This window comes from Mustela erminea, chromosome 5 (genome assembly GCF_009829155.1).
Source record: "Mustela erminea isolate mMusErm1 chromosome 5, mMusErm1.Pri, whole genome shotgun sequence".
NCBI classification, from domain to species: Eukaryota; Metazoa; Chordata; class Mammalia; order Carnivora; family Mustelidae; genus Mustela; species Mustela erminea.
Genome location: NC_045618.1, coordinates 108,334,558 through 108,356,857, shown reverse-complemented (window position 1 = coordinate 108,356,857; position 22,300 = coordinate 108,334,558). Strand labels below are relative to the sequence as shown.

The 22,300-nt window shown below is 37.0% G+C and overlaps 1 protein-coding gene across 1 annotated transcript in view; it reads right to left on the bottom strand.

Annotated features, from left to right (window-relative positions):
• MNAT1 (MNAT1 component of CDK activating kinase) overlaps positions 1-22,300 on the bottom strand; it is a 204,189-nt gene that overhangs the window by 100,127 nt on the left and 81,762 nt on the right. Inside the window, exon 6 of the mRNA XM_032344409.1 lies at positions 19,371-19,496. Within this exon, the coding sequence (XP_032200300.1) occupies positions 19,371-19,496 (126 nt within the window). The remainder of the gene's footprint in view (positions 1-19,370; positions 19,497-22,300) is intronic.

The following is a 22,300-nucleotide window of genomic DNA, read 5'->3' as shown; positions in this document are numbered from 1 at the left end:
TATACCCTAATGATGCTTAAAAACAATCCTTGCAAGGATCTAACAGATTATAAGTGACTTAACTACAATCCCAAACAGAGCTTGGAAATATTTATTGGAATACCAAAAACTACCTGAGTATTCAAAAACAATGCAAAAATATATGACCCATACTAGGAGAAAAAAATCAGTCAACAGAAGACACAGAAATAAAAACTGATTAAATTAGCAGTAAAGGACACTAAAAGAGTTATTATAAATATGCTCTACATGCTTAAGAAGGTAGAGGAAAAACATGAACATGATGAGAGAAATGGCGATTTAAAAAAAAGACTCTCAGGGGCACCTGAGTGGCCCAGTCAGTTAAGCGTCCAACTCCTGGCTCTTGGTTTTGGTTCAGTCCATGATTTCAGCATCATGGGACTGAGTTCCTCCTGGGGCTTGCACCCAGCAGGTAGTCGGCTTAGGACTCTGACTCCCTCTGCCCCTAATCCTCCCCTCCCCAAGCACAGGCATGTTTTCTAAAATGAATAAATAAATCTTTTGTTTAAAAAAAAAAAAAAAAGTTCAGGGGCGTCTGAGTGGCTCAGTCAGTTAAGCATCTGCCTTTGGCTCAGGTCATCATCTCAGGGTCCTGGATCGAGCCCCAGAGCCCAACATCAGGATCCCTGTGGGGAGTCTGCTTGTCCCTTTCCCTCTGCCTCTCCCCCCTACTCATGCACGCACTTTCTCACTTTCTCTCTCTCTCTCAAATGAATAAATAAAATTTGGGGGGGGGGGGAGATTCAGGGGCACCTGGCTCAGTTGGTTAAGCAACTGCCTTTGGCTCAGGTCATGATCCTGGAGTCCCAGGATCAAGTCCCACATCAGGCCCTCTGCTCATCTGGGAGCCAGCTTCTCCCTCTGCCCCTCGCCCCTTTCATGCTCTCTCTCTCTCTCAAATAAATAAAATCTTCAAAAAAAAAAGAAAGGTTCAAATGGAATATACAGAGATTTAAAACACGCACTACCCAAAATGAAAAATATAACAAGGGGCGCCTGGACAGTTAAGCCTCTACCTTCAGCTCAGGTCATGATCCCAGGGTCCTGGGATCGAGCTCTGCATCAGGCTCTCTGCTCAGTGGGGAGCCTGCTTCTCCCTCTCACTGCCTGCCTCTCTGTCTACTTGTGATCTCTCTCTCTGTCAAATAAACAAATAAAATCTTTAAAAAAAAAAAAAAAAAGAAGAAAGAAAGAGAGAAAAACAATAACAAGAAGGATAACTAAGCCAGGTAAAAATCAGTGACCTTGGGCGCCTGGGTGGCTCAGTGGGTTAAGCCGCTGCCTTCGGCTCAGGTCATAATCTCAGGGGGATCGAGTCCCGCATCGGGCTCTCTGCTCAGCAGGGAGCCTGCTTCCTTTTCTCTCTCTCTCTCTGCCTGCCTCTCAGTGTACTTGTGATTTCTCTCTGTCAAATAAATAAATAAAATCTTTAAAAAAAAAAAAATCAGTGACCTTGAAAGCGCAGCAACTGTAGTTAACTAAAGCACAAAAGAAGTAAGACTAGGGGCACCTGGGTGGCTCAGTGGGTTAAAGCCTCTGCCTTCGGCTCGTGTCATGATCCCGGGGTCCTGGGATTGAGCCCCGCATCTGGCTCTCTGCTCCGCAGGGAGCCTGCTTCCTCCCCTCTGCCTCTCTGCCTGCTTGTGATTTTTCTCTCTCTGTCAAATAAATGATAGCTTTAAAAAAAAAAAAAAAAAAAAAAGAAGAAGACTAGAAAAATAATCAGCAAAGCACTGATGAACTTTATAACAATATCAAGCACCATAACTTATGTGTAATTGAATTCAGTGTGGGAGAATAGAAAACAAGATCCAACTGTACACATTAAGAAAGCAACTCATACGTGAAAACGCCAACCAAAAAGGTAGAATGACTATATTAACATAAAAAAAAAGTAGTTAGGAGCACCTGGGTGGCTCCAATCATGATTTCAGGTTCCTGGGATCAAGCCCCACCTCAGGTTTCCTGCTCAGCAGGGAATCTGCTTTTCCCTCTGCCATTCATGTCTAGGCTACTAAAAACAGAGCTTGAAAATATAGAATGCAAAGTTGATTTTTTTTTTAAATCTACAATCATGCTAGAATACTTCAACACTGCTCTCTCAATTAGAAAAGAAAAAAAAATCAACGAGGAAACAAGACTTAACAATGCCAATTAACTTCAGATTTACAGAGTACTCTGCCCAAGACTATAACACAATCATTGCAAATTCACAAAGAACTTCACCAAGATAGACCATACTCTGGGCTAGAGAACAAGTCTCAATATATCAAAGATGTCTAAAATCATACAAAGAACGCTCTCTCACTACAAGGGAATTAAACTACAAATCAATAGCGAAAAGGTATTTAGAAAATCTGGAAATATTTGGAAATTAAACAGCACATTTCTAAATAACCCCCTGGTCAAGCAAGAAATCAAAACAAAAATTACTCAATTATTTGAACTAAATGAAAATGAAAACACAACTATGATGGCTACATGAATGCACCTCTCATCTTCCAACTGCAGGAGCATAATGGGCTAAGGGTCCCAGCTGCTACACTCTGAAATTCAGCTCCGCATTTGCACTAAGGCCATCTTCTAGCCAATGACTGAGTGAGGCAGGAATACCACACACCTGTGCCAAAATCTCTGTCACAAGAACTCCCCAGCTGCCTTGCCAAACTTTCCTTAGTAATATACTATAGTGTAACAAAACAAGAGAGCGAAAAAAAAAAAAGAGAAAAATATACTGTAGTCTGAGATACTTCAACCCAAACTCTTTTTTTAATGTTGCCTTCCCTCGTAAGAATGTTTTTTAAGATTTTATTTATTTATTATTTATTTGAGAAAGACAGAGATAGTGAGAGAGAGCACAAGCAGGGAAGAGAGGGAGAAGCAGACTCCCACTGAGCAGGGAGCCCAAAACAGGGCTCAATCGCAGGAACCCGGGATCATGACCTGAGCCAAAGGCAGAAGCTTAACCGACTGAGCCATCCAGGTGCCCCTACCTAACCTTTTTTCTTTCTTCACTTGGGATCAAACCCACATCACCATTTAATGATTTTCTCAGTCTCCTACAGCTTCCTCATTTTCTCTCACAGGCATCTTCCCTAACACATTTCTTGCACATTTAAATCTATCTTGTAACTGCCTCTCAGAGGACTCAAACTGTCAAAATAAAATGTCAAATGTGTGAGATGCAACTAAAGAAATGGCTAAAAGAACATTTATACCATTAAGTGTTGGTAATAAAAAAAAATCAGAAAGTCTCAAACCAATCATCTAAGCTTATACATTTAGAAAATAGAAAGGTAGAGCAAATTATATCCCAATTAAGGGGAATGAAAGAAATAATGAAGAGTAAATATCACTGGAATGGAAAATAGAAGAGCAACTGGAAAATAAATAATAACATAAACAACTGGTTCTCTGACCAGACCAAGAAAATTGATAAACCTCCACTCAAAATGACTAGAGAAAATAAGTGAGAAGATGTAAATTACCAGTATCAGGAATGAAAAAGGGAACAGTACTAGAAATCCTACAAGAACTTCTCAACTTATAAATAACATCTTTCATATGTTTGCTAATAAGTCCACCAGCCATGCTATGATGCTTTGCTAACCCAGAGAATCTTATTTAAATTATGATATAGCTGAAAGCCTTTGTTTTCCTTAAAATTAGTTAACCCCTCTAAGCTCAAGCTTCTAGGAGTTATGAATCCTATACCACCCTGAGACCAATGCAGGGGCTGGGTGGAGATTTCAAGACTGCCATGGCACCAGGGAAAAGCTCTGATGAAGACGAAGACAAGACAGCAGCAATATGTTCTTAGCTCTACTCTCCATTCCCCAGTGAAGGCTGTGAGGAGGTGCCAGAAGGCTGTGAGGAGGTGCCTCAGCAAAAAAAAAAAAAAGAGAGAGAGAAGATTCTAGTGCAAAAAATGTGAGGAGAAAGGGCACTGAAAGAATGAGAGCGTATTATAAGTTTTCCATCAACTGCGTATGTTAAGAAAGTTAAAAAGAGACTTTCCAAAAATAACTGAATATAATCTCTAGTTTTCAAACTTAGCCACAGCCCCAGAAGGTGTGGTAAATTATATTCTAACATAAAGGAGTCTGTAATAGAAATAAATTAGAGATGAACAAAATAACAAGTAAAATTATATAGGAACTTACAATAAAATGATCAACAAAAGAAAAACCTAAGAGTACTTTTCCCACTATAGTCCAAATAGTAATGTTCCTACAAATATTATTAGATGAACAGTAACAAGAATACTAAATTAGCTCAAGACAATACTGTTCGTGCACTGATAAAACTACAAAGAAAAAATAAATTTGCTTAACTAAATTTAGTGTATCACACTGACAAGCACAGCAGAAATTATTTGGTCATGCACATACATGTACAGATGTAGTCTTGTAAGACTGCCAAACATTTGTGGCAGCCAGACTTCTCAGGAAAATACTGTATATATCATAGTCCTAAGCAAACACAAAAAAATGAATTTACTTCAGCATTTCCAAGTATCAATTTTAGTAACCTTTAACTTATTACTACTGATTACTACTAAAAAGCTCTTATTGACATGTGAAAATAATTCTAGGTATTTGAATTTCATAGCATAACCTCAGCAACCAAAGAAAGGATATGCATTTTGAAATTACTGTGCAGGTTCATCAGAAGAAAACTCTTGGCTGGGAACCATGGAATGAACTAAGCTAAATTCACTCCCTCCATTCCTTTGCTCAGAATGTTCCTATATATCTATTTTAAATATGAAATGCCTTTCTTCTTCCATCTTTCTTAAAGTTTACATGTCTCGAGGCTTAATTCTAGTTTGCCATATTCCACAAGGACTTATTTAATTTGGGTCCCTTGGTAGAAAACTTCACTGTATTTAGAAACAATACCATTCAGTTAATTTATACATATTAGTTTTTACGTCCCACTTAGAAAATCAACTTATGGATGACAAAGACCACTAAGGTAAAGTAGGAGGAAACACTTGAAATCTGTCAGACTTGCCAAAGCCTTTCCTAGTTCTCCCACTCAGCAGAATTATGAGTATGGGAGACTTAATTTTTCTGAGTCATCATGTTTCCTCATAAACAGTGATATCACTATCAATCTTGCAAGATATTTGTGAGGATTAAATGAAATAATATTCAGGGACTGCTTTAATCACATCTTCCTTCTTTTTCCCCACTTTTAAAATTATCCTATCTTCAACACCAGCAGCTAACATTGCCCTGCAAAGGTAATAGGTACTTGATAAAACCCCATTGTGATAGGCTGACTGGTACCTGATAAAAGCATCTGTAAGACTGAAAAATTTGTCTCATTACCTTAAGCAATACAAAATAAAGTGTATAAAACACTGTAGAAAAATGCTTCTTTATTATATTAATTCAATCAGGAAACCATTCTTTCTGCATTCCAGACTAAGAGTATTTCCACATTTTCACATATCTAGAAAGTCCTCCATACCACGATTAAAGGATCAAAGTTTCTATTCATATCTTACTGATTTTAACTTGTTCCTATTATAATCAAAATAACTGATATAACTCATAGCTCCCTGATTCATTATTTCTGCCTATGCTCATGTCCAGGCCATAAGACAAGTTTCCTGGAATAAATTCAGCCACTGCAATAAATTCTATAGTCAATAGTTTGAGCATTAACTGCTTTTTTCCCTTCACCATGGTAAGGCATGGGAAAGAATATAAAGCTCACAGTATATAATTAGTTATTTCTATGTCTCACCAACTATAGTCACAAATATTTCAGTTTCTTATATGTCCATAGCACAACTGAAATGTTATCTAGAAATGTGGAGTATAAAAAAAGGTTTCTAAAGGCATTTGGGGGACTTTAAGTAAAATATTCAGTAAAAAATATATGGCATAAATTTAAAAAGTCACAAACCCTATCTACAATAAAATTCACTGGTCTATTATAGTTTTTACCTATATCTATACCCATTTATACTTACAATGGGCTAGGAATTTTGAGTTTTACATAATTATTTCAAAAAAATACTCAACAACCCTATACTAACTCAAAGAGATACATGTACCCCAATGTTTATAGTAGCGTTATTTTTAACAGGCAAATTATGGAAACAGCCCAAGTGTCCATCAACTGATAAATGAATAAAAAAGATGTAGAATGTATATACATACATATATAAAAATACATGTATGTTTACATACATATAATGCAGTATTACTCAGCCATAAAAAAAAAAAGATGAAATCTTGCCATTTGCAAAGACATGGACAAAGCTAGAGATTTTCTGCTAAGCCAACTAAGTGTGTCAGAGAAAAACAAATACTATATGATTCCTACGTATATGTGGAATTTAAGAAACAAAACAAATAAATGGGAAAAAGAGAGAGGCAAATCAAGAAACAGACTCTTAACTATGGAGAACAAACTAATATTTACCAGAGGGAAGGTAGATGGCGGGTGAGTAAAATAGGTGATGGGGATTAAGGCATACACTTGCTGAGATGAGCCTTGGACATTGTATGGAAGAGCTGAATCACTACACTGTATAAATGAAACTAATACTACACTGTATGTTAACTGGGATTTTATTTAAAACTTGTTTTTATATTTTTAATTTTAAAAAAAAAAAAGAACAACAACAAAAAAAAGAACTGAGTAACTTAAGGCTTTATCAGGTTAACTGATTTTTCCAAGGTCATAAAGCTAGAATGTATATAGTAGAGGAGCCACAATGTGAACCCCTTATAATAATAACATATGGACAACCCATTTTAAATAATTTTAAAATAATAAAATTCAAATTTACAATTTTAATCATGAGCAACTATTCATTTTATAAAAGGTTTACTTATTAAAGTACTCAAGCATAGGATTATCCAAATTTATAAGAATCTTCATTTCCTACAAATCAAAACCACAATGAGATATCACCTCATACCAGTCAGAATGGCTAAAATTAACAAGTCAGGAAATGACAGATGCTGGCGAGGAAGCAGAGAAAGGGGAACCCTCCTACACTGTTGGTGGGAATGCAAGCTGATGCAACCACTCTGGAAAACAGCATGGAGGTTCCTCAAAATGTTGAAAATAGAACTACCCTATGACCCAGCAATTGCACTACTGGGTATTTACCCTAAAGATACAAACGTAGTGATCCGAAGGGGCACGTGCACCCGAATGTTTATAGCAGCAATGTTTACAATAGCCAAACTATGGAAAGAACCTAGATGTCCATCAACAGATGAATGGATCAAGAAGATGTGGTATATATACACAATGGGAATACTATGCAGCCATCAAAAGAAATGAAATCTTGCCATTTGCGACAACATGGATGGAACTAGAGGGTATCATGCTTAGCGAAATAAGTCAATCAGAGAAAGACAACTATCACATGATCTCCCTGATATGAGGAAGTAGAGGTGCAACATGGGGGGTTTGAGGGGTAGGAGAAGAATAAATGAAACAAGATGGAATCGGGAGGGAGACAAACCATAAGTGACTCTTATGTCACAAAACAAACTGAGGGTTGCTGGGGGGAGGGGGCTCAGGAGAGGGTGGTGGGGTTATGGACATTGGGGAGGATATATGCTATGGTGAGTGCTATGAAGTGTGTAAACCTGGCGATTCACAGACATGTACCCCTAGGGATAAAAATACATTATATGTTTATAAAATAATAATAATAATTAAAAATTAAAAAAAAAAGAATCTTCATTTCCTTCAAAATATGTCTGAACTGGGCGCCTGGGTGGCTCAGTGGGTTAAGCCGCTGCCTTCGGCTCAGGTCATGATCTCAGGGTCCTGGGATCGAGTCCCGCATCGGGCTCTCTGCTCAGCAGGGAGCCTGCTTCCTCCTCTCTCTCTCTGCCTGCCTCTCTGCCTACTTGTAATCTCTCTCTGTCAAATAAATAAATAAATCTTTAAAAAAAAAAAAAATAGGTCCGAACTAACAAAACTTCTATATACTTACCTATAAACTCTTTGAAGATATTTATGGCGAAAATTAGAATAAACTACAATTTTGTCAAAATAACAAAATAGCTAGAGATATTTATTTATTTATTTTAGCTAGAGACTTTTTTTTTTAAGAGTTTATTTACTTATTTGACAGACAGAGATCACAAGTAGGCAGAGAGGCAGACAGAGAGTGAGAAGGAAACAGGCTCCCCGCTGAGCAGAGAGTCTGATGCAGGGCTTGATCCCAGGACCCTGAGATCATGACCTGAGCTAAAGGCAGAGGCTTTAACCCACTGAGCCACCCAAGTGTCCCAGCTAGAGACATTTGTTAAGAGAAAGTAATAAAGGCTCAGTGGCTCTCTGTCTGTCAAATAAATAAATAAATAAAATCTTAAAAAAATAATAAAATTTTAAAAAAAAAAAAGAGAGAAAGTAATAAATAGCTCAATCACTTATGTATGGATGGATTTCATAATGCATAACAACTGATAAGGCTATTTTAATGCTAATTTTACTAATATTTGAAAACACATTTAAAGATAAAAACAAAAAGAATTCAAATACTACTTGCATTTTCACAAGACTTGATAAAGGACACATGACTTCTTTGGTTCCCACACTTTGATTTGCTACCTAAGTGCAAACTGTCTATTAAAAACAGAATTAGGGGTGTCTGAGTGGCTCAATCAGTTAAGCATCTGCTTTTAGCTCAGATCATCATCTCAGGGTCCTGGGACTGGGACCGGGACCACATAAGGGCTCCCTGCTTGGCTGAGAGTCTGCTTGCTTCCCCCTCTCCCTATACCCCTCTGAAATAAATAAAATCTTAAAAAAAAAAAAAAAAAAAAAAAAAAGGGGCGCCTGGGTGGCTCAGTGGGTTGGGCCTCTGCCTTCAGCTCAGGTTATGGTCTCGGGGTCCTGGGATCAAGCCCTGCATCAGGCTCTCCGCTCAGCGGGGAGCCTGCTTCCCGGCTCTCTCTGCCTGCCTCTCTGCCTACTTCTGATCTCTCTCGGTCAAATAAAAAAATAAATAAATAAAGGAATAATGGAGCCCATGGATGGCTCAGTGGGTTAGGCATCTGACTCTTATTCTCAGCTCACGTCATGACATCAAGGTTCTGGGATTGAGCTCCATGCTCAACAAGAAAGTCTACTTGAGGATTTAGCTCCCTCTCCTTGTCCCTCCACTTGTGAGCTCTCTCTCTCTATCTCTATCTCTAAACTAAATAAATGAATCTTTTTTAAAAAAACAGGATTAATAACATTTGGTCAAGTATTTTTTCATTTTTTAGGCATAATAGTCTTAAGCTATTTGGTTCAAATTTATAGCTTTATAGGACAAAAGTGACTATTCAATACAATATTTTATTTCAGATACAACTAGACATTAATTTTCTGTAACATTTTAACAAAGAGTTTAATCTCAAATGCGATCAGAGGAATACACAATGCTTGACATAAATAGCTAAATAGTATTTGTTGCGATCAGCAAAGTCAATGTATACCACAAATGAGCTCTGTTTTCGCTTACCCATAGATTATATAAAATTTTTTAAACATCAGGGTTAAAATACTCAAACAACTTTCCCCTTTAGCAATGAATAGCAGATTCTCCTAAACTACTCCCCAGTAATCACCCACAAAGGACCAAAAGCTATACTTAGAAGTAATTCTTAGGTTACCTTTGTGACTTAGTTTGTTTCCAGTTTGCATACAAAAGCACAGTGATGTTTAGAACACCATCTTATCTGAAAAAGCACCATATTCCCAGCCTTAGAGTCTGGCTCCTAATTTTATGACCCAACCAATGCGGCTTTTTTCCCTCCCAAAGATTGATGGGGTGCCTGGGTGGCTCAGCCGGTTAAGCGTCCAACCCTTGATTTTAACTCAGGTCATGATCTCAAGGTAGGAAACACAGCCCTGTGACTGGCTCCATGCTGGGCATAGAGCCTGCTTAAGATTCTCTCTCTCTCCCTCTACCTCTACCCCCCCCCCCCCCGCCAAAAAAAGACAAGTCTAAGACTTAGTTACTTGATTTTCTGTATGGATATTTAATGATTTAACTACACAAATTAGCAACAAATGGGGGTAAAACCCTGGTTTTTTGAAGTCTATTCATAAATTCACCTGAGAATGATATAATCAGGAATAGTAGCCAGATCTATTCTTTTGGGGAAAAAACAAGAATTACTCATGAAATGAAGAAGAAATAGAAGACCCTAAAATTATATTGCTGGGATTTAAAACAATGAAATTAAAATAGCTAATGCTTGACTGGGAAACAACACTGGACTCTTATTTTAAGAGTTCAGGGGTACCTGGCTGCCTCAGTTGGTAAAGCATTTAAAGCTTGATCACAGGGTTCTAAGTTTGAGCCCCCACACTGGGTATAGAGATTAGTTAAAAAAAAAAAAAGATCTTAAAAAAAAAAAAAAAGACTCAAAACTATCACCGCAGAAAAGATAAAATATATATAAAATGAAGTTTCCCCTGGGGCACCTGGGTGGCTCAGATGGTTAAGTGTCTGCCTTCAGTTCAGGTCATGACGTCGAGATCCTGGGATCAAGCCCCACATTGGGCTCCCAACTCAGTAGAAAGTCTGCTTCTCCCTCTCCCTCCACCTCTTGGTACTCTCTTGTCTCTCTCTCTCTCTCCCTCTCAAATGAATAAATAAAATCTTTAAAAAAAAAAAATGAAGTCTCTCCTATTCATGCATAAGACCGTGATTAAGTGGAAATCTCTAAGAAAGTCAAGTCACAAATTTACAAATAATTTTCTAAGATTCTACCCCTAATATGTCCCCTCCCACTGAGAGTTTAATTCCTAGGAAATATAATTCAAAGGATTCATCATGTACAATATATGTAAACATCCCTAACCAAAATCTTTCCTTGTCTCAACTCTACATATCTCAATACATAATAATTAAATCCTAATTTCTTACTCATTATATTACACCAATTTTTAGCCCTTTATCTTCCTCTGGGTTTAATAAATAAATTTAGTCTTCTCGGTCACATCTCAAAGGATCTATTTCTAAAACCCTTTATCACATTTGTATGTCTTCCTTGGACCTTCTCCAAGTTCAGTATATCTGAGTTCATTTGTTGTGTTGGACATTCTTTAAGTAGAACAGATCAGGAAAAGAAAAAGTCATTGTGCTGGCTCCTGTCCCTTACATTACCCAGTCCACACAATTAGCCCACTGTTAGAAGCAATAACTCAAATCCTAGCTCTCTTTAAATCACAAAGACACCTGAAGTAGAATTTATAAATTGTTTCTTAATATTCTCATTAATTAAATAAAGAGGTATAACAGAAAGAGAATGAGTCTTAGTGTCATCTTTTAAATGTGATCTAACTTCTTTGAGACTCAGTTTTCACATCTGCAAAAATAAGAATACCATTTCATGGAGATATAAAAACAAAAGATGACAACTTATATTGAAAAGAACTATCAAAAGTCACAAAGTTCTAAGCAATGTTGGCATCCTTACCAACACTTGCTCAATGAAATCAACCCCTGGGATATAGGTGCTCAATAAATGTTACTTTCATTCTGTATTTTAGGATTGCTTTTCCAAAGAGTATAAAAACATTCAACTACATAAACATTGGATTCTCATCTACATTTTCTTCAGTCTCCCCATTCAGTAATCTTAATAAATTCACATAAAAACTGCAACATTTAAAATTTTCACCTGCCATTGAACCAAAAGCTGAGTTGTTACAGCAAACAATAATAATAGGTACTCTATCATACACTTAGGTTACATGAATCTCAACAAGCATTAAAGTAATTAGATCACCTATCATACACCATATTAAAAAAAAAAATTCCAGGTAGATAATAAAAAAGTAAAACAATAAAGGCATCAAAAATACCCTCAAGAAAGTGAAAACAAATAAGTCGCAGAATGAAAAAACTCTTGTTTTTTCCTAAATTGCTTGTGGGTTTTGGAGGGCGGGGGGGGGGGGGGGGGCAGGTAAAAAAAAAAACACTTTCATTTCTCAGAACAAATTGGAATAGAAGTATGAAGTTGTGCAAAAGATTACAAATGCCGGGGCACCTGGGTGGCTCAGTGGATTAAAGTCTCTGCCTTCGGCTCAGGTCATGATCCCAGGGTCCTGGGATCGAGCCCCACATCGGGCTCCCTGCTAAGCGGTGAGCCTGCTTCCCCCTCTCACTCTCTGCCTGCCTCTCTGCTTACTTGTGATCTCTGTCTGTCAAATAAATAAATAAAATCTTTAAAAAAAAAAAAAAAAGATTACAAATGCCACTACTGAAATCACACAACCAAGAATCCTTATCCCTTGAGAGACAGCAAATAATTTTTTAAAGATTTTATTTTGAGGTAATCTCTACACCAAATAATGAGGCTTGAACTCACAACCCCAAGATCAAGAGTCATATGTTTCACTGACTGAGCCAACCAGATGACCCAGCAAATAATTTAAATTCCAACAACACATATAATTAATAAAAGGCTTAGATTCAGAACACATAAAAAACTTCTACACATTAGCAAGTCTTGATCAGACATTTCAGAAAATAGGATAGCAAATGCTCAGTGATCAGCAAAATAAAATGCAGATTAGAATCACAATTCAAACACTACTAAATACCCACCAGTATAGTAAAGCTGGAAAAGACAGAAAATCATTAAGTGTTGACAAAAATGTGGAACAACAAGAACATTACTGGTAGAAGTACAACTGGCAAAAACCACTTTGGAAAATGATCTGGCAACATTGCCTGAAATGAACAAACATATTTACTATGACCTGATATCTCTATTCTTAGGTAAATAGCCACCAAAACAATGTGTGTAAATGTGCACCAAGAAACATATATTAACATATTAGCATAATTCATAATACCAAAAACTCAAAGGTATCCAATCATCCAGCAACAGTAGAACAGATAAATAGTAGTATATTCCTCCAATATTATCCAATAATGAAAAGAGGAAAAAAAGAGTTATATGCAAAAAACATGGATGAGTCTCACAAATATAACATGAACAGGCCCAACATTAATCAGATTAAGACATATATGCTTAGATGTTAAAGCTATTTGTAAGAGCAAGAAGAAGCCATAAAAGAAGAATGACTACTTTGGGGCACCTGGGTGGCTCAGTCAGTTAAACGTCTGCCTTTGGCTCAGGTTAGGATCCCAGGGTCCTGGAATCAAGTCCCGCATCAGGTTCCCTGCTCAGTGAGAAGTCTGCTTCTCCCTCTCTCTGTTCTTCCCCTCATTCACGCTCTCTCTCTCTCAAAAGAAAATTTTAAAAATCTTAAAAAAAAAAGAAGAAGAAGAAGAAGAGTGACTACTTCGAGGAAAAAAACAGGTACTAACCAAGTCTAAGGAGTCGTACGGCAGACTTCTAGAGCATTGACAATACTTTTTTCTTTTACCTCTGTGATAGTTACATCTTAATTCACTGAGCTATATATTTTGGTCTGTGTACTTCTGTGTACATACACTACATTACACAAAACAAAAAAGTTGTAAGAGAGGGAAGAAGAAAAAAGAATAAACAATAAGGTCACAACCTTTTCTAAAATGATACCTGAAGTATTAAAGTAAATGCTAAGGGTGGTTGGGTTATGAACACTGGCGAAGGTATGTGCTATGGTGGGTGCTGTGAAATGTGTAAGCCTGACGATTCACAGACCTATAGCCCTGGGGTAAATAATAGATTATATGTTAATAAAAATAATTAATTAAAAATAACAGGGCAAAAAAAAAGTAAATGCTAAGAGCAAATGAAAAACTGATAGCAAATAAGCACATGAAAAGATGCTCAACTTCACTAGTCATCGGGAACATCCAAACTAAAACCATAATGGAAATAATATTACACACCTGTTTAGAATACATAAAATATTTCTTTAAAGATTTATTTATTTATTTGACAGGCAGAGATCAGAAGTAGGCAGATAGGCAGAGAGAGAGAGAGAGAGGAAGAAGCAGGCTCCCCACTGAGCAGAGAGCCCGATGCAGGGCTCGATCCCAGGACCCTGGGACCATGACCTGAGTCGAAGGCAGAGGCTTAACCCACTGAGCCACCCAGGCACCCCGCATACAATACTTTTAGAACACAAAATACTGTGCATTGGCAAGGAAACAGAGCAACTGGAACACTCATAAAAGGTGGGTGAGAATGCAAACTGGTACAGCCACTTTGATATAATTCTCCAATTTCATTCTTAATATTTAGCCAATAGACACAAAAACTTACGTACACACAAAACTGCATGCAAATTTTTACAGCAGCTTCACTCATAATCATTAAAAAACAAAACACAAATCCAAATATCCTTCAACTGATAAAGAAAGAAACTGGTTACTCAACAAAAAGGAACAACAACAACATGCAATGATCTCAAATACATGTTGCTAAGTTAACAAAGCTTGACCTAAAAGGCCTGTATGTATGATTCCATTTACATAACATTCTAGAAAACACAAAACAGTAGAGACACAGAACAAACCACTGGTTGCTAGGGGGCTAGAAGTACAGGCTGACTTGAAATGAAACAAAGGAATTTTGAACAAAGGAATTTTGAGGAGGGATGAAACTACTCTATATTATGACTATGGTGGTAGATATACAACTGTATATTTGTGAAGTCCCTGAATATCACAAAGAATGACCTTTAATATATGCTAATTAAAGGGCGCCTGGGTGGCTCAGTGGGTTAAGCCGCTGCAGGGAGCCTGCTTCCCTCTCTCTCTCTCTGCCTGCCTCTCCATCTACTTGTGATTTCTCTCTGTCAAATAAATAAATAAATAATCTTTAAAAAAAAAAATATATATATATATATACTAATTAAAAATAAATTTTAAAAAACTTTAAAACATTATGGTCACAGAACTACCACGGATTTATAGAAGAATCAAAATAACAAATTCATCATAAAATTCCCTCAAATTCAGGAATCTTAGAAATCTGTTATTGCCTAATTATACAAAGTAAAAAAAAAAATTATGTAATTCACTTAGATATTTAACTATAATAATAACAATAAACATTACTGATGGGGCACCTGGGTGTTACAGTTGGTTAAGCAGCTGACTCTTGGTTTTGGCTCAGGTCATAATCTCAAGAGTCATGAGATCAAGCTCGGCATCAGTCTCTGCACTGGGCATGGAGCCCGCTTAAGATTCTTTCTCTCCCTCTGACCCTCTACCTCCCTCTCAATCTTCCCCCAATTCTCCCTCTCTTTTTTTAAAAAAAAAAAAAAAAAAAAAAAGGATAACATTAAAGATACATTTGGTTAATATTTTGTATATACATTTTTAATCCTCCAAATAATCATAGAAAGTAAAAATTACCTCAACTTCACCAATGAGGAAACAAACTCAGAAAGAACAAAGAAATATCTTACCCATGCACAGACACCTAGTAAGTGGTAAAGCTGAAGTGTAATGCCCTTGTTCCTGAGTCTTTCCATGCCTATTTTCTTTTCTCTGTACTGTCTCTTAATTCAAAAGCTTTCATAATTCCTTAATGAGTAATTTTTTTCTTCATATTATATAAAAATGTATTAATACTTCCTAAATTTCTAAATTTAAAATTGATCAGGGATATTTTGTATTATTCAGGTACTCACATACTCATAATCATATAAAACAAAGTTTAAATATGCAGCTTCTGCCCTCAAGATGTTATAATCTAATAGGCGGCACACATATGACAAACAAGATAGGCAATTTTAAAAATCAAAAAACAGTAGCTTAGTGAGTGGGTGGCTAAGTCGGTTAAGCATATGCTTTCGGCTCAGGTCATGATCCTAGGGTCCTGGGATCAAGTCTGCTTCTCCCTCTGCCCCTCCTCTCTACTCGTGGGCCCACGAATGCTTTCTCTCTCTCCCTTTCTCTCTCTCGCAAAAATAAACAAAAGCTTAAAAAAAAAAAAGGGTACCTGAATGGGCAGTTAGGAAGAAAAAAAATGGGTGTGTGACTACCTTATAATAAGATAGTTCTAACTGCTTCCTCCTGTATCTTGCATCATCGTCATTCACTACTTATATATAAGCGCATCATCGTCATTCACTACTTATATATAAGCAAGTGTGTGTATGTTTGTGTATACACATACACATAAGCAAACATATTCAAATACAGTATTGTTATTAAACAAACTGCTGTTAGATTAAGAACAAACCAGTTTTTATTTTACCTTCACTCTTTTCTGCTCTGATGTTCTTCCTTTAAATAGATCTAAGTTTCTGCCTGTATCATTTTCCTTAGCTCTAAAAGAACTTTTTTTCACATTTCTTGCAAGGAAGGCCTATTGGCAAAAGACTCCTTGTTTGTCTGATAATCTTTATTTCTCCTTCACTTTTTAATTTTAGAAAGAGAGATCATGCATGCAAGAGCAGAGGGGAGGCAGAGGGAGAGAGAATCCTTGAGCAGAGGCGACTCCCCCGTGAGCATAGGAGCCCAAGGTGGGGCTCATGCCTATGACCCTAAGACAATGACCCAAGCCAAGACCAACACTTGGATGCTTTACCAACTAAGCCACCCAGGCACACCAATTTCTCCTTCACTTTTTTTCTTTTTTTTAAGATTTGTATTTATTTGTCAAAGAGAGAGAATGCACAAGCATGAGGAGAAGCAGACAGAGGGAGAAGAAGGTTCCCCCGCTGAGCAAGGAGCTTGATGTGGGACTCGATCGCAGAAACCTGGGATCATGACCTGAGCAGAAGGCAGCCGCTTAACCAACCAAGCCACACAGGTGTCCCTCTCCTTCACTTTTAAAAGATAATTTTGTATGGTACATTATTCTAAGTTGGTGATTTTTTTCTCTCATCACCTTAAATATTTCATTCTACTCTCTTCTTGTTTGTGTGGTTTCTGAGGAGAAGCTAGATAAAATTATTATCTTTGCTCTTCTATAGACAAGGTATTTTTTCCCCAAGGTATTTTTTGCTCTTCTATAGACAAGTGGCTTTTTTCTTCATCTTCAGTTTTCTGATTTTTGAAAATGATACACCTAGGTGTAGTTCTTTTGGCATTTATCCTACTTAGTGTCCTCTGAGCTTTCTGTATCTTTGGTTTAGTATCTGATAAATTCTCGGTCATTATTGTTTCAAATATTCTGTGCCTTTCTCTCATTCTTCTCTTCCTGGTATTCCCATTATGCATGTGTTACACCTTTTATAGTCGTCCCACAGTCTTTGGATATTCTGTTCTGGTTTTGTTTTTTCCTGGTTTTGTCTTTTTCTGGTTTTGTCTTTTTCTCTTTGATTTTCAGTTTTCAAGAAGTGTGTTGATGTATCCTCTTGCTCATAGATTCTTTCATCAGGGTGTCTAGTGTACTAATGAGCCCATCAAAGCTAATCCTCATTTCTGTTAGAGTTCTTTTCTCTAGCATTTCTTTCTGGCTCTTTCTCAGAATTTCCATCCTTCTCCTTACCATTGCCCACTTTTCTTATATGTTGTCTACTTTATCCATTAGCACCTTTGGCATATTAATAACAATTGTTTTATATTCCCAGTCTGATTATTCCAACACCCCTGTCATATCTAAGCCTGATTTTGATGCTTGCTCTGTCTCTTCCAACTGTGTCTTCTGCCTTTTGGTATGTTTTGTAATTTTTTTTCTTGACAGCCAAAGCATAATGGGCTAGGCAAGAGGCACCACTATAAACAGGCCTTTAGCAATGTGGTGGTGAGGTGTGGGGGTGACAGAGCATTTTACTGTTCTATGATCAGGTCTCAGTCCTTTGGAGAGCCTGTGCTTTTAAGACTGTGAACTTCACAAGTGCTTCTCAACCCATCCCACTTCCCCTTAGTCAGGGCAGGATGGTTAAAGTAGGCTGAAGTTGTGTTGTTTCCCTTCTCCCATACAGAAGGCTTGAGCAACTGGAATAGAGTATTTCCTTTCCCCTACATCAGGCAGGTTATCATAAACTCCAGTAGTTTAGGCTCTGACAAAATAGTTTCTCCTGCGGGTAGGCCTTAATAAGAACAAAATGCTCTGGTATATTTCAAAATTGTTCCTTTTTCCTTTTCTCTGCTAAAAGCAAGAGGGGATTTTTCTCTAATATTCACTGAGAGAATGTGATAGAGATGCAAGAGGTAAAAACTCACACAAGTACAGGGGCCCTCAATAAGTGGTTCCCCAGCAGAGGTCTGAACTCTTAGGGCTGTCCACACTGAGCCTCCAGCAATCTGTCAGTTACAATTACAATAGATTTACCTATACCAGCACTAGTTCCCCATGAGGTTGCTACTCTAGTTAAGTTGTAATTCACTGTATTCTCTACCGATCTCTCCAATTTTAAGGGCAGTGGTTTGCCTTGTGACCTCTCTTCAATCATGGATCTAAGAAAAGTTGTTGGATTTTTCAGTATGTTCAGCTTTTTTTTTTTTTTTAAAGATTTTATTTATTTATTTGACAGAGAGAGAGATCACAAGTAGGCAGAGAGGCAGGCAGAGAGAGAGAGAGGAGGAAGCAGGCTCCCTGCTGAGCAGAGAGCCTGATGCGGGACTCGATCCCAGGACCCTGAGATCATGACCTGAGCCGAAGGCAGCGGCTCAACCCACTGAGCTACCCAGGCGCCCAGTATGTTCAGCTTTTTACTCATTGTTAGAATGGGATGGCAATATCCAAGCTTCTTACATGCCATACCGGGAACCAGAAGTCTGCATTTTCTTTTTTTTTTTTTTTTTTTTTTAAAAAGATTTTATTTATTTATTTGAGAGAGAGACAGTGAGAGAGAGCATGAGCGAGGAGAAGGTCAGAGAGAAGCAGACTCCCCATGGAGCCGGGAGCCCGATGTGGGACGCGATCCCGGGACTCCAGGATCATGACCTGAGCCGAAGGCAGTCGTCCAACCAACTGAGCCACACAGGTGTCCCTGCACTTTCTTTTAAGAATGTTTTTCTACAGGGTGCCTGGGTGGCATAGTTGGTTAAGCAGCTGCCTTCAGCTCAGGTCATGATCCCAGGGTTCTGGAATTGAGCCCCACATCAGGCTCCTTGCTCAGCAGGGACCCTGCTTCTCACTCTACCTGCTGCTTTCCCTGCTTGTGCTTGTTCACTCTCTCTATCTCTGTGTCAAATAAATAAATAAAATCTTTTTAAAAAAATGTTTTTCTACACTACCAGCTTAAAAGTTTATGTAGAATAAGAAAAAAACTCACAAACCCAATATCATGTACAACAAATTGTGTTGTGTACTTTGAAAACAATTTCTTTCCTTTTTCCCTTTACACTGCATGTTTTCACATTTCTACATGTCTAGCCTAGATGAGATAATGTTCTTAAACATCTGAAACTTCCAATTTAACTGTAGAAATCAATATAAAGTTATAAAGTGCAATCCTTAAAATACATTCTTCAAACAAGTAATTAAAATAGAGCTTACCATTTTGATGCCTGTGGAAAATGTCACTGGTTTTATAGGTTTTGGTTTCTCAAGTTGCATTTCCAACTGGGTAGATCTATCTTTATGCTGAGCCAAAAGCAGAGCAACAGGGAGATCAGAACTCTCCTGTAAGAAAAGTAAAAGTGCAATATGAAAGTTAAAAAGGAAAAACTAATGAGCAACAAGTCTTTTATTTTAAATTATGCCTTTTCATAAGCATTTGATGTCAACCTAAATATTCACTTTATGGAGAACACTTCACAAAAAATTTTAACATTCCATAATAAGAAAAGGCTGTTTGAGATTCATAAATCAAAATAACCTGCAAAAAAGTATTTTTATAAAATCCACATTAAAGACAATATAACAGGGCCTTATTTCATCTAGCAAAGCCAACCATATTTATTAAACTAAAAAAAATTAAGAGCTAATCACAAAAAGAGTAATACAAAGTACTATAACTTAGATCAGATGTTTATCTAAGACACATTCTTCTACCAGTGAATTCAGACCAGTCTGCAATTGTTTCCTATTATATTTCACCTGAGGCTGTTTGGAAATGATCCTTGTTCTGTTGTGCACAACGGAATAATTGTTAACTAAAAGCAAAAACATATTTATTTTCTCCTTTATGGACTTATTTTTAGAAATTAACTCTAGATTTTCTTAATTAACAAAATGATAGTAAATATTTCTAATATCTTATACTGATATGAAATCAGAGCTACTATTTACACAAATCTGCACACATACATATTAATAACAAGCAAATTACTAAAAAATTTTTATACACAGGCTTACTTATCCTGTTTAACATGAAGTTATCCTACATGTTTAAAGTGCTGTAGCACTAAGGTCTAAACTAAATGTATGCAGACCCCCACATGCACAAGAAAGCCAAGAAGGAAGGAGATAATATATACAAACACAATACTTTATATGTGTAAACAAAAATGAAGGTTACAAACACATTTCTATCTCCTATACCAAGGCTACCTACAAAAAACACATATTCTTCAAATGGCCTACAGATTTTTAAAGTAATAAATACCTAGACTTTAATCCTTAAAGAAAACTATACTGTTATACATTTCATAGTATGAAAGTAAAAAATATAGCAGAATCTAAGTTTCTTTCCAAATCTTACAACTTAAGAATATTTTTAAGGCACAAATGTACTTAATTAACATAGTTAAAGAAACTGTTTTAAGGCTACAGTACAGAAGTAATTTGAGTAACGAGCAATTTATTTCAACAGAATTGTCCTAGAATGCATTTGTACCTAAAGATTTGGTAAAAGAAGTGCTTTGCAAGAGAAATTTACAAAGATTAAATTTTTTTCAACAGAAGAACACAAATTGTATTTATAAAATAGAGCCTTAGAGCCTTTAGCAATAATAAAGGAGAATGAATGAAAGATACTATGAAAATATACTTGAATATCTTTCATATTCTACAATAAAGCATTAGTTCTTCATTAGTAACAGTATAATACTGTGAATTTCTGCAGCTATTCTAGATTTCCATTAAAAATTTTAGGGCACTTGGGTGGCTCAGTGGGTTAAGCCTCTGCCTTCGGCTCAGGTCATGAATCTCAGGGGATCGAGCCCTGCATTGGGCTCTCTGCTCAGCAAGGAGCCTGCTTCCCCCTCTCTCTCTACCTGCCTCTCTGCCTATTTGTGATTTCTGTGTGTGTGTGTGTGTGTGTGTGTGTGTGTGTGTGTGTGTGTCAAATAAATAAATAAATAAATAAATCGGGGGGGTGGTATTAAAAAGGGGCGCCTGGGTAGCTCAGTTGGTCAGGTGAACAACACCTGATTTCAGACCAGGTCAGGATCTAAGCGTCATGACAGTGAGCCCCACACTGGGCTCTGTGCTCAGTGAGAAGTCTGCTTGTCCCTTTCCCTCTGCTCCTCCCCCCAAGAATCTTAAATAAAATGTAAAATTAAGAGATTTTAAATGGCTATGGCCCAAAGTACTTTTTAAAAGCCATTACTAGGGCACCTGGGTGGCTCAGTGGGTTAAAGCCTCTGCCTTCGGCTCAGGTCATGATCCCAGGGTCCTGGGATCCAGCCCTGCATCGGGCTCTCTGCTAAGGGGGGAGCCTGCTTCCCTTCCTCTCTCTCTGCCTGCCTCTCTGCCTACTTGTGATCTCTGTCTGTCTAATTAATTAATTAATTTAATTAAAGCCATTACTATCTTTTCATATGTAAAACCTAACAGAAGAAAAATAAATTTCTTTGGCATTCCTTCTCAATTTAGTGTATAAGTGGACTCAAATGCTCTTCCATACCTGGTATTTCTTCTAGTAAGTGAATGTCCTTGTGTAAAAGCAAGATGATGCGTTCACTTCAAAAAGGTTGCTAATCAATACTTCGGCCTGTTTTAATCCTGCTTTTGCTTTCACATAGAAAAGGGCCTGAATATTAAAATGTCTTAGTAATACAAATGAAATTTAATAAAAAATAAATGTTCTAGGAATCTAAAACAAATTTTGACATTAAGGCATACAATTTACTTCAATCTGCTTTATTCCATTTTAGTATTCAAAACGCCAAAGTCTGAAAATCTTTGAGAATGCTAAATAAGAATTAAGCAGGAGCGCTAACAACAACAAAATCTGCAGAGTAAAATAAATTATGGGAACATACATGCTCTCAGGAATACATAACATGCAGATTCAGCTTTGCAAGTTATTTAATTTTTCTTAGCTTTCCAGTCTATCTTGAAAGGTTCTCTAACTTACATTAATTGCCTGAAGGTATACTGTTTAATATTTAAAGAAATTTTAATAAGACTGCCTGTAATACTCATTAAAAGCTTTATAATGACCAGTTTTTAAAGATTATTTTAACTGACTTTAAGCAAGCCATCTGGCAAACAATATTCCTAATAAAAATCAGCTACTACATTTGACAACAATATTAGCC